This window comes from Rhinoderma darwinii, chromosome 1 (assembly GCF_050947455.1).
Source record: "Rhinoderma darwinii isolate aRhiDar2 chromosome 1, aRhiDar2.hap1, whole genome shotgun sequence".
Lineage (NCBI taxonomy): Eukaryota > Metazoa > Chordata > Amphibia > Anura > Rhinodermatidae > Rhinoderma > Rhinoderma darwinii.
Genome location: NC_134687.1, coordinates 495,461,084 through 495,474,323, shown reverse-complemented (window position 1 = coordinate 495,474,323; position 13,240 = coordinate 495,461,084). Strand labels below are relative to the sequence as shown.

Sequence of the window (13,240 nt, the reverse complement as noted above, 5' to 3'; positions counted from 1 at the left end):
TGTGATCGGATCAGAGTTTAAAAACTCGTCTGGATTGAATTTAGTAGTGCTCTTTCCCTGACTGGCGGCGGATGTCGCAGTATAGAGCGGTTCTTACTGAAAGTTCACACGCAATCGAGTAAGGTTAGAACATTCCTTCGTTAGATCATTTATACCATGCTTAGGCTTGGAGAATACTTGAATTAAATTTTTGGTAATGCAGAGCATATTTCTTTTTCATTTGACATTGTGGTAGCACATATGATTATTAATATGTACAAGGTATTATCTTATATGTTATTTGCTGCATTAGCACATCTTATGGGTTATTTGATTATTTTATTTTCTGTGAATTGTGACATTTTGTAATTTTTGTTTCATTTAATTATTCTATATTCTACTGTTTTGACCGACGGTTTGATAAAGTTCTTAGAATTGACTGAAACGTCACCATTTGTGTCTGTGGATTGAAAAATTAAAATTATTTTCTATGTGAAATTTTTTTGAGCACTATATATTACTACACAGTGTATGCCAGACGTGATAGCAGTTAGGCTCCGTCCACTAGCTTAAAGAAAACTGAGAACTAGAGCCTGCAGAGGGTAATCTGCTAAAAAAAAAAATGCATGTTACAAGTAATGTTAGGGCCAGAAATAGGGTTATTTCTCATTTACACACACATGACTACTTATTCTGTAAAGTCTTTAAAAGTTTTAATGTTATTATTCACTCTTGAATAGCATTTTGTTTTTATTCTTCATTCTAAATAGGTTAGAAATTCTCTTCTGATTAATTTCCTAATATATCTTTACAGCTGTATTTCTGATACAGCGCTCCATATCCACTGCATAGAGATGGAGTTGAATAATAAAATTATGGCTGCCTACTGCTTCCACAAGAAAATTCAGGCAGGTCTGATGCATGCGCCTCTTAATACATTTGGCGTATTTCACTTTGCCAGACTTTAGTTTAAGTTTGGCACATGAAAACCCTGTCCAAATAAAACTCCCCCCCCTATGTCTATGTAGCATAAAAAAAAAAAGAGCTATGACTTTCATAAAAACAAAAGTAACTAGTACAACCATGGGTAAAACAGCTGAGACGTTAAAACTAATTATTACTTTAATCAGTTCAGTTGTGGAATAAAACTACCAATAAATATTTCGAACCCAACACAAAAATGTAATAGAAAGTTTGTTAACCCCTTCCCGACCACCCAACGTAGATTAACGGGCTGCAGCACTGGTCCTTGTGCCTGCAACCCGTTAATCTACGTGTGCTCCTAATAGAGCACACTGGCACTCCCCACCGCCCGGCATATCCAAGTACGGGCTACTACTAGCAGCCTTAGTACTGGGGGAAAACATCGGGTCGGATCACAGGGATGATCCGAACCGATTAACCCCTTAAATGCGGTGGTCAATAGCGACCGCCGCATTCAAGTTGTTATAACAATATCTGCACCCCGCTATGCTATTGTGGGGGGGGGGGGGAGTGATTGTTGCTATCTATGGAAGACAATTAGGACCTAATATGCCCCCTGTCAGTGGGAACCTGACAGGTATAATACCCTGCAATACATAAGTATTACAGAGCAGTGGAACAACGATCCAACAATGGGATCTTCAAGTCCCTAGTGGGAATAGGAAAAAAGTTACAAAATATGGGAGCACGGCCCGTAAAATACGAAAAATAGGACATGCTCCATAGTGGGACTAAAAAAAAAAGAAAGTTAAAAAAAGTTACAAAAAAAATAGTACAAAAGTAAAAAAGTAAAACTTAAAAATAACAAAATTTAAAAAAAAAAAAACAAAAATAAAAAAAAAATTGCCCTTTTTCCCTTATAAAGTCCTTAAAGTCCAAACATCGTAAAACATAAAAAACCTATATACATATGGTATCGCCATAATCACATCGATCCACAGAATTAAATGTGTCATTTATAGCGCACGGTGAACGCCGTAAAAAAAATAATAATAAAAAACAAGAGAAGTTTTCACGGCCTAAGTACACTAAATTCAGAAGAAAACCTATAGAATCAAAATGCTCACTAGACCCCTAGATAAATTCTTTTTAGGGCTGTAGTTTCCCAAATGGGGTCACTTCTGGGGGGTGTCCACTGATTTGGTCCCACAGGGGCTTTGCAAATGCGACATGACACCCGAAAACCAATCCAGCAAACTTGAGCTCCAAAAGCCAAATAGCGTTCCTTTCTGAGCCCTGCTGTGTGTCCAAACAGCCGTTTATGACCACATATGGGGTATTGCCATAATCAGGAGAAATTGCTTTACAAATCTTGGGGTGCTTTTTCTTCTTTATTCCTGGTTTTATTGGAAAAAATTTAGATTTTAATTTTTACGGACTAATTCCACTAAATTCAGCAAAAAAACTGTAAGGTTAAAACGCTCACTATACCCCTTGATAAATTCCTTGAGGGGTGTAGTTTGCCAAATTGTGTTTTTTTGGGGGTGTTGCCACTGTTTTGGCCCCACAAGACCTCTTCAAACTGACATGGTGCCTAAAATATATTCTATTAAAAAGGAGGCCCCAAAATCCACTAGGTGCTCCTTTGCTTCGGAGGCCGGTGTTTCAGTCCATTACCACACTAGGGCCACATGTGGGATATTTCTAAAAACGGCAGAATCTGGGCAATAAATATTGAGTTGCGTTTCTCTGGTAAAACCTTTTGTGTTACAGAAAAAAATGGATTGAAATTTGTAAATTTCCCCTTTACTTTGCTTTAATTCCTGTGAAACACCTAAAGGGTTTAGAAACTTTCTACACCGCATTCCAAATTATTATGCAAATTATTATGCAAATGTTATTTTTCGCTGATTTTCCTAAAATATAGAACATTTCAGGCCGTAATTACGGCACGGGCAGGCCCATAGAAGTCTATGGGGCTCCCGTAATTACGGGTGACTACGTGTGTGCACCCGTAATTACGTGAGCGTTGCTAGGCGACGTCAGTGGATAGTCACTGTCTAGGGTGCTGAAAGAGTTAAACGATCAGCAGTAACTGTTTCAGCACCCTGGACAGTGGCTACCGATCACAATGTAGATCAACCTGTAAAAAAAATAGAAGTTCATACCTACCGAGAACTCCCTGCTTCTTCCTCCTGTCCGGCCTCCCGGGATGACGTTACAGCCCAAGTGACCGCTGCAGCCAATCACAGGCTGCAGCGGTCACATGGACTGCCGCATCATCCAGGGAGGTCGGGCTGGATGTCGAAAGAGGGACGCGTCACCAAGACAACGGCCGGGTAAGTGTGAATTTCTTTTACTTTTACTACGGAAAGGGCTGTCCTTTCTCTTTATCCTGCACTGATGGAGAGAAGGGCTGCCGATTAGTGCAGTGCAATTTTGCATCGAAAATGTGCCCGTAAATACGGGTGGAATACTGGTGACACCGGACCCGTATTTATGGGCACGGGTCCGTAAATACTGGTGCAATACGGGTCGAATACGTGTGACCAAGGACCTGTATTTACGCCAGTATTTACGGACAGGAAAAAATAAGTTCGTGTGCATGGGGCCTTACCTGCTCGGTGAATGCCGTAGATAAAATAATTAAAACACCCAAATTGCTGTTTTTTTGTCACCTTAGCTCCCCCAAAAAATGGAATACAAAGTGATCAAAAAGTTGTGTGTACCCTAAAATGGTACCAATAAAATCTACAGCTCGCCCCACAAAAAATAAGCCTTCACATCACTCAATTGAATGAAAAATAAAAGTGATGGCTCTCAGAATATGGTGACACAAAACAATATTTTTTTACAAATAGTTTATTTTTATAAAAGTGGTAAAACTTAAAAAAAAATAAAAAATAATAATTTGTTAATCGGCATAATCGTATCAACCTGTAGAATATAGTGAACATGTCTTTTAACCACCTGATGAACGCCATAAAAACGAAACCCGGAAATAATGGCGTAATGTTTTTTGCCCATTTCACCCCACAAATATATATTTTTTCAGTTTTCCACTGCACTATGTGGAACGTTAAATGGTGCCAGGAAAAACTACAACTTGTCCCGCAAAAAACAAGCCCTCATACGGCTAGGTCGACAAAAAATAAAATGCAGGGAGGAAAAAACCGAAAATTGTCCGTGACCTTAAGGGGTTGACTCAGAGATTTCTGTATCTTTACGTTGTGCGGATTGCCTCCCTTTGAAATTGATTTCTATGTGAGAGCTATCAGCATAACTGTGATAAATTTTGGCCCCGTCATTCTTGTGATCAGTCAAGCCCCATCATATACTTTTTTCTGATGTCTCAACGTCATGTCAAAAGATTTAAATTTAAAAGGGTTTGTTATTCACCTTTATCACATAAAAAAAATATTTTAACAGAACATACTTCTGCTCTTCTACTATATCTATATCTACTATATCGGGGATTCCGATATTTCTCAGATGTTCCTCTATGAAGCATCTTCATTATGTATCAATGAATCTTCACACCTTAATAGCTCCATACGAGAAAAATAATAGCTGGGTTAAAAGAAGGTAAAATAAATAGCTTTGTCCTTGTGTAAATCTATAAAATCCCAAGGTCTTTATGGTGTAACTCCAAGAACTCCTTGTTTAGTTTTCACACAAGCTGAACAGTTATTGTGACAAGACAGAACAGGCAAAGTAGAGTTGGTACAATGTATCCAGAAGTTGGCACAGCTGGGGTGATAGGAACGTCCTCCAACATCAAGCATTACTTCAGATGGGAACTAGAAAACAAAATGGATAAGTATCAATAGTCTCAAATATTAAGAAAATTCTTAACAATGGCTTAGGCTCTGTTCACACTTACGTCTTGCCTTCCATTTATAACAGAAATCACTATGCAAAGCTGGATCTATCGCATAACAAACCCTACTGACTTAAAATGGGTCCATAGGGTTCTTCTGACTTATCTGCTATTTTGATATGATGGAATCTGTGATGGAGGCTTTGAACAGAGCCTTCAAGACAGATGTGAACAGTTCCTTAGTGTATTTATATTGTATCTTTCATGTAGACCTCCATTTTAATTTGCAATACTTGCTAGAATACCGAACTCATTTCACCTCAGCTGCTGTCTATTGTTATTAGGACACTGCCCAGATGGTTTAAAAAACAAAAATTGCATTGGGGTGCTGCCAACCAGTGTTGACAGGCGCTCTAGTGTGCACATTAAATGTCTCACCGAATTATTGCTTATGGAAAAATTACAAGCTCTGCAGGGTGAGGGTATGTTCACACCGCTTATTTTCTGCTGTTTTTCGGGCCGTAAACGCCCCAAAAATCAGCTGAAAATACGGGGGTTGAATGCCTTCAAACATCTGCCCATTGATTTCAATGGGAAAAACGGCGTTTCGTTCCCATGGGGAGTTTTTTTTAAAAAGTCCCGTAAAAAAGAAGTGCATGTCACTTCCTGAGCCGTTTCTGGAGCCATTTTTCATCGTGTCAATAGAAAAAACAGCTCCAAAAATGTCCTTAAAAAAATGCATAAAAAAAACGCTTGATGCTTTAAAAACGGCTAAAAATCAGAGGCTGCTTTCTCTTGAAAACAGCTCCGTATTTTACAGCCGTTTTTTTGTTTAGCGTGTGAACATACCCTTAATGGTAGCCTCTTCCACCATTAATTTAGTGTGAAGTAAAGGTTGCTGTCTCTGCTAAATCCTACGGGCAATGGTGGACAACTACTGGGAAATAAACACTGCAAACAACCGTCCATAAGAAACTTCTCTTAAAGGCTATGTATAACTTTTGAACTCCAATTTTTTTTTAAATAAAACAATGTGTTAGGTGATTTAGAGCAACTTTTAAATTAATAATTGTTTTTACTTTTTAAGATACAGCTTCTGACCTAATGGCTGTGGCTTTGACATAAGAAACAGCTTCTATGTATACAGGATACAAGTAAAACAAAATTTTTGTTAAAATTAAATTTAAAAGATGGTTCAAATCACCTAAAACAATGATTTATAAAAAAAAAAAAAAGTCATTGCCTTTAAAAGTTTTTCTTTTTGTTTTCAATAAACATAAAACATAAGAAATAAAACAGTTGTACAGCATTGCAATGATTGGAGTATCATAATAGGATAGAACTGGAAGGAGAGATTCCACACACAAAATGGATACAATGGATATTAGGAGGGGGGTAGATGCGGCGGATTGAAATTGCAACACCAAGAAGGAAAAGTTTTGGAATTGTGGAAATCACAGGATCAATAAACATGTTAATGATATGCAAACAATAATAAAATGGAATCAAAATATTCCAAACATCTTCATTTATTCAGTAGTATGAGAGACGCGTGCAGAAATACACGCACTTACATGCCTTGACATGCTATCAATGAGGTTATTTATTGCAGGCCATAATAAGAATTTTTCTACTACAAAATAAGGTAAAGTGAAAAAACATCATAAAAGTATTGTACTACATCATTCATAATACCCAATAAGCATATCTGAGGGGTGAGGACATGTGGAAACTCAAAGTGATCATGAAGGAATTCAACAATCTTCATCCAAAAGGGCAAAACCTTAGGGCATAATCACACACAATGGATGTATGTACCCACAGCAGACTAAAATCGAAAACAGGAATCTGAAGTAGAGGCGCTAATTTTCTGAAGCCTGAGCGTTGTGTAATATACCCAATGGAGAAACCTGTCTTGAATTAAAAAGTCCCTTGCACTCACCACAGAACTTAGGCCTCATGCACATGACCGTAGCCATGTGCACGGCTGTGATTTTCGGGTCGGCCGGCCACCGAGTCTCAGCCGCGAGCCGCCTCCAAATCGCGGGCTGTGTCCATTATTTTCAATGAACCCGGACCACAGAACACGGCCGTAATAAGGCTTGCCTGTTCTTTCTGCGGTCCGGACTCCGGGGCCATGCACGGACTGTGGAAGCCACGGTCGTGTGCATGGCCCCATAGGAATGAATGGGGCCGCAATTCTCCCGTGGATTTTGGGGGGAATTGCGGCCGCAAAAGCACGTTCGTGTGCATGGGGCCTAAAGAAGGAAAGTACAACCTCCCTCCACTCATCCTCAGACAGGTCAGGAATAATCTCTATGCCACCCAGAGAAGGCCAACTTGGAGAAAGCTAATACAGGTGTTAGGCAGCCAAATTGTGCTGCAAAAGGCGATAGTGAAACTCGAGATAGTGGGGGGAAAAAAATAGCTTCTCAGGATCCCATGCCAATCCCCAAGTTCAGACAAAACTACCTTCAATAGAATAGAGCTGACCCAAAAAGATAATCCCTGCTCCAGCCCACAGCACCACCCCCAGCGGAGACTCAAGATGGGACAAACAGGGATTCGACCACAAAGGGAGTTCTAGGGGAGTACGGTGGGGTGGCAGAAGCCTGGAGAACAACATGGGCAATCTTCCAGGCTCAAGCAACAGTTTGAAGTGGGAGAATTAAATTAGTGAGACTCTCATAGGAACTCATAAGTGCACCTGCTAAGGCAGTGACAGCATTACTCATTTTCAGATCAATCCACCAGCGTGCGAAAACTAGGTGAGAAGCCAAGTAATACAAATAAAGATTAGGCGCTGCCATCCCACCCCGATGCCTAGGGGCCTGCAGAAGGCAAAAACCGAATCTAGGAGTACCTCCCTGCCAATAAAAGGAATATAAAACACTATCAAAGGCAATAATATTGGACAAGTTGAAAACATAAAGGAATTTAGGGAGGTAAATCATCTTAAAACAGATTTATTCTAACATATAGGGAAAGAGAGGAGACCCCCAAGTATTAAGCTTCTACTCAGTGGAGACTATCAAGGGATGAAAGTTAAGTGCAGTGTAGTCTAAGAGGTTGAGGGAGATTAAAACCCCAAGATATTTAAATTGGGAAACTACCTGTAAAAAAGGGACAGGAAGAGTCTGCTGGGATCAGTGCTGCAGGGAGACCGGAAACTGATTTAGAACAATTTACCACCAGGCACGAGAATGCAACAAAATCCTCTATAAGAGAGTTTGTAGGGAAGCCAGAGAAGGACCACCATCCACTAGATACACAAGGATGTCATCAGGATATATGGAGACTTTCTCAATGAGGGAACGTCTAGGAATGCCCTGTATAGTAGAGGTTTGGCAAATAGCCAATGCAAGGGTTCAATCACAAGGGCAAACAGGAGAGGAGACAATGGACAATCCTGCCGGGTACCACGATTGAGGGGGGAAAGGTTCAGAAATGTTAAGATTCATTCTCACTCGTGCACCGGGGCCCTCATACAACCAAACAAGGGCAGTAAACTTGGGGCCAAAATTCAGCCAGGACAAAAGGGTCCAGAGGTACTGCAGTTGAATACAATCAAAGTCTTTACATGTGTCAAGAGAGAGAACGAATCCCGGAGAGGGGTCATGGCGTGCAGAAGCAATATTAAGGAAAAATCTTTGTATGTTAATATAGGTACCCTTCCTGGGCATAAAGCCAGTCTGGTCTGGGTGAATAAGGGACAGGATAATCCTGTTCAATCTTATAGCAAAAATTCTAGAAATAATTTTTATGTCTGTATTAAGGAGGGAGATAGGAATCGGAGATAAATGGGTCTTCCCTGGCTTCAACAACACATGAGTGCCTCGAGCATGGAGTTAGGCTGGACACCCTGATCCAAAGCATCAGAGTATAACTCCACAAGTCTAGGCACCAGAACCTCACAGCTAGTCTTACACCAATCACCCACCAACCTATCGAGCTCCGGTGTTTTACCTGAAGGCAAAGATTTAATGGCCTGTTCTATATGGTCTTCAGTAATCAGACCATCCAACTCAAATACCTGAGCAGCAGAGAGACGCCACACAGAAAGCCCATCCAGAAAACCTTACATCTTTTGCTGGGAGACACAGCATCTTGAGCTATAGAGAGTGTTATAATAATTTTTAAACACCCGATTAATATAATCGGGAGCAGTGTGGAAAACACCAGCCTGAGATCTTATAGACGGGATAGAAATACAGGGGCGCTCAGAGCCTGCCAGATATGCCAGTAATTTACCATTTTTGTCTCCAAATTCAAACACTGAGGCCCCAGTGAATAACATGTGTTTCTTAGTTTGTTCCGTAGTTAAGATAAGAAGATCCCTCTGTGCCTGCACCCTCTGCGCTTGGAAGTGGGCTGGGGATCAGCAAGGTAGTCCCGCTCAGCTCTCTGCACATCAATAGTCAGGGAAGCCTACCTATCTTTATGTACACGTCTCTGCCCAGCCACTCCTGCCATCAATGCTCGTCTAATCATAGCTTTATATGCATCCTATTTATCTAGGGTGTAAGGGTGATCAGAGTTATTCGCTCAGTAATCTTCATGAGCAGTTGTAACCAGCACAGAGACCTCCGGCAAGAACAACCAGGCAGGATGGAGTCTCCAAATCCAGGAGTCAGATGTGGGTCTGGCCAGGAACGTTAAAGCATGGGCAGAGTGATCAGCAGTGGCATAACTACCGCCGTAGCAGGGGCCCGCGGCATGAGGGGGCCCGTTTCGCCCGCCAGCACGGGCCCCCACCATGGCCGGAGGCTCCGCTAGCAGCCGCTAGCCACTGATCACTACGGCAGAGCAGGGAGGTATCTCCCTGCTCTGCCATTAAACAAAAGACATGTATCCCCTATCCACTTGATAGGGGATACAGGTGTGATCGCTGGCATTGATAGGGAGAACGGGGGACTTTCAGTCCCCTGAAGTTCTCCATCACAAACCTCGGACTTCCGGGGTCTGTGTCGGCAGCTCCGTAGAAATGAATGAAGCGCCGGTCGCGCTTGTGCGCATGCGTGACCAGTGCTCCTTTCATTTTTATTGAGCTGCGCAGACTCCGGAAGTCAGAGGTTAGTCATGGAGAACTTGGGGGGACTTTCGGTCCCCCGTTCTCCCTATCGATGCCAGCGATCACACATGTATCCCCTATCCTGTGGATAGGGGATACATGTCTTTTGTAGGACACACTATAGGTCGGATTTTTTTAGAGGGTTGGGGCTGTATAGCGTTACCTACATGGGGGGGGGCTGTATGGCGTTCCCTACAGGGGGGGGGTGTATGGCATTCCCTACAGGGGGGTCTGTATGGCATTCCCTACAGGGGGGTCTGTATGGCATTCCCTACAGGGGGGGCTGTATGGCACCATCTACAGGGGGGGCTGTATGGCGTTACCTACAGGGGGGGGCTGTATGGCGTTACCTACAGGGGGGGCTGTATGGCGTTACCTACAGGGGGCTGTATGGCGTTACCTACAGGGGGGGCTGAATGGCGTTACCTACAGGGGGGGCTGAATGGCGTTACCTACAGGGGGGGGCTGTATGGCGTTACCTACAGGGGGGGGCTGTATGGCGTTACCTACAGGGGGGGCTGTATGGCGTTACCTACAGGGGGGGCTGTATGGCGTTACCGACAGGGGGGGCTGTATGGCGTTACCGACAGGGGGGGCTGTATGGCGTTACCGACAGGGGGGGCTGTATGGCGTTACCGACAGGGGGGGCTGTATGGCGTTACCTACAGGGGGGGCTGTATGGCGTTACCTACAGGGGGGGCTGTATGGCGTTACCTACAGGGGGGGCTGTATGGCGTTACCTACAGGGGGGGCTGTATGGCGTTACCTACAGGGGGGGCTGTATGGCGTTACCTACAGGGGGGGCTGTATGGCGTTACCTACAGGGGGGGGCTGTATGGCGTTACCTACAGGGGGGTTCTGTATGGCGTTACCTACAGGGGGTTCTGTATGGCGTTACCTACAGGGGGTTCTGTATGGCGTTACCTACAGGGGGTTCTGTATGGCGTGGTCTACAGGGGGGTCTGTATGGCGTTGTCTACAGGGGGGTCTGTATGGCGTTGTCTACAGGGGGGTCTGTATGGCGTTGTCTACAGGGGGGTCTGTATGGCGTTGTCTACAGGGGGGTCTGTATGGCGTTGTCTACAGGGGGGTCTGTATGACGTTGTCTACAGGGGGGTCTGTATGGCGTTGTCTACAGGGGGGTCTGTATGGCGTTGTCTACAGGGGGGTCTGTATGGCGTTGTCTACAGGGGGGTCTGTATGGCGTTGTCTACAGGGGGGTCTGTATGGCGTTGTCTACAGGGGGGTCTGTATGGCGTTGTCTACAGGGGGGTCTGTATGGCGTTGTCTACAGGGGGGTCTGTATGGCGTTGTCTACAGGGGGGTCTGTATGGCGTTGTCTACAGGGGGGTCTGTATGGCGTTTTCTACAGGGGGGGCTGTATGGCGTTTTCTACAGGGGGGGCTGTATGGCGTTTTCTACAGGGGGGGCTGTATGGCGTTGTCTACAGGGGGGGCTGTATGGCGTTGTCTACAGGGGGGGCTGTATGGCGTTGTCTACAGGGGGGGCTGTATGGCGTTACCTACAGGGGGGGGCTGTATGGCGTTACCTACAGGGGGGGCTGAATGGCGTTACCTACAGGGGGGGCTGTATGGCGTTCTCTACAGTGGGGGCTGTAAAAAAGGCACGATCTACAAGGGGGGGGGGGTTGTGTGACACTAAGGGGAGGGGGGGCCCCAGTCAAAAGTTTGCTATGGGGCCCAGTCTTTCCTAGTTACGCCCCTGGTGATCAGATATTTACTTAATACTCCTAGCATTGAGATCAATAGATGAGATCATAGAAAGCAGGTCAGGGTGAGGCCAAGGCAAGATCTATTCTAGAGAATGTTTCATGGGCTGTGGATGAAATTTATACTTCCTATACATAGGAAATTTCCAGCGACATATCGGTGTAAGATGGAGTGCTGAGGCCCAGGAGTTAATATGCACAGAGGCGGAGTCAGGACCACCCATACGATCAACAGGCACAGCATTAAAATCCCCAACATAAAGAATTGGGCCAATAGGGAAGCCAGCTAAAGCTTTAGACACCAATTTCAATAGTATAGGATCAAGGGGAGGAGGGACATAAATGTTGACTATAGTAAGAACAAAATTATGCAGCAAGCAATGTAAAATAACATAACAGCCATAATGGTCACAGGCTACCTGAGGCACCTCCACAGGGAGACGTTTGGTGGTCAGGACAGACTAAGACAGGAGTCCCCAGCCAGAGCGCTTGCAATACTCTGGCCAGGAAATCCATAGTTGTAAACCGAAGAATAATTAGAATAAGTAGAGTGATATGATAGCCTCTAGCAACCCAAGCACTTTTAAGGGCCAGAATCATAGGATTCTTGTAAGCAGATAATATGCGGAGAATGCTTTTTAACAAAAGTTAGAACAGTAGCTGTTTTAAATTTGGAGTTAAGCCCCCTAACACTCCAATTTACAATGTTAATGTAACAAATTTGTAAAGCAAGGACACACTTATAGCAGACTGCTAATCTAAATATGAATGAAATCACTTTATTTTGATCAAAATACAAAATATAAAAGCAAACAGACTAAATCTAAAAACACTTAAAAATGCACAAATGTGTGATGGACCCAAGTCCTGACCCCTGGTTAGGCCACAGGACGAACACTCATGGGCAAAAGACTGATTATATAGCATACACCACCAATCAGATAGAAAACAATGTATGAGATATGCATCCCGGGTTAAAAAACCCCTATGTACACAAACATGTCTCCCTACAACGATGTTGAGGATAAAACTCCCTATGACAATACAAGGTATCAAACAAATGCATATACAATGTATTAATAAAGTATATCAAAATACAATAGTGAGAGAGAGGGATGGTGGTGGCTATATCACCACCAGGACTAAAAGACCCCACGTGTATCACCGGGCTGCTGGCTTCATCCAAATTTATATGGGAATCGACAAACCTAAAAAGGCAATAGAAAGGAATATATTACGGAGTCTCAGTCAGGCGGGTCAGACCCACCAAACATACAGGGCGCAGCATCAGCCCACTCCATGGCTTCAGCAGGGGTCGTAAAAAATCTGGCATTAGGGCCACCCACAACCTTCAACTTTGCGGGGTACAACATGGCGTATCTGTTTCCTTTCTCAAGTAGCTTCCCGCAGGTTTCCGTAAATTGGACATCATGTTTACATATGGCAACTGAGAAGTCCGGATAAAAGGAGATACGGTTGTTGAAAAGAATTTCCCCCTTTTTGCGTACAGCCTGTAGAATGGCATCTCTATCCCGAAAATGGAGCAGACGGGCAAATAGTGATCGGGGAGAGCCCCCAGAAAAGCCAGGGCAAGATGGAACACAATGTGCCTGTTCAATAATGAAGAATGGAGAGAAGACATTAGTGTAAAAAAGTGTTTTGAAACAGCATTCCAGGAAAGCCACGGTGTCCGACCCTCTGTTTTTTTCAGGCAAAC

The 13,240-nt window shown here is 43.6% G+C and overlaps 1 protein-coding gene across 1 annotated transcript in view; it reads right to left on the bottom strand.

Annotated features, from left to right (window-relative positions):
* Positions 1–3,825: 3,825 nt before the first annotated feature.
* Positions 3,826–13,240, bottom strand: part of LOC142744081 (synergin gamma-like) — a 56,284-nt gene continuing 46,869 nt past the window's right edge. Inside the window, exon 6 of the mRNA XM_075854788.1 lies at positions 3,826–4,703. Coding sequence (XP_075710903.1) covers positions 4,539–4,703 — 165 coding nt within the window. The 3' untranslated portion in view covers positions 3,826–4,538. The remainder of the gene's footprint in view (positions 4,704–13,240) is intronic.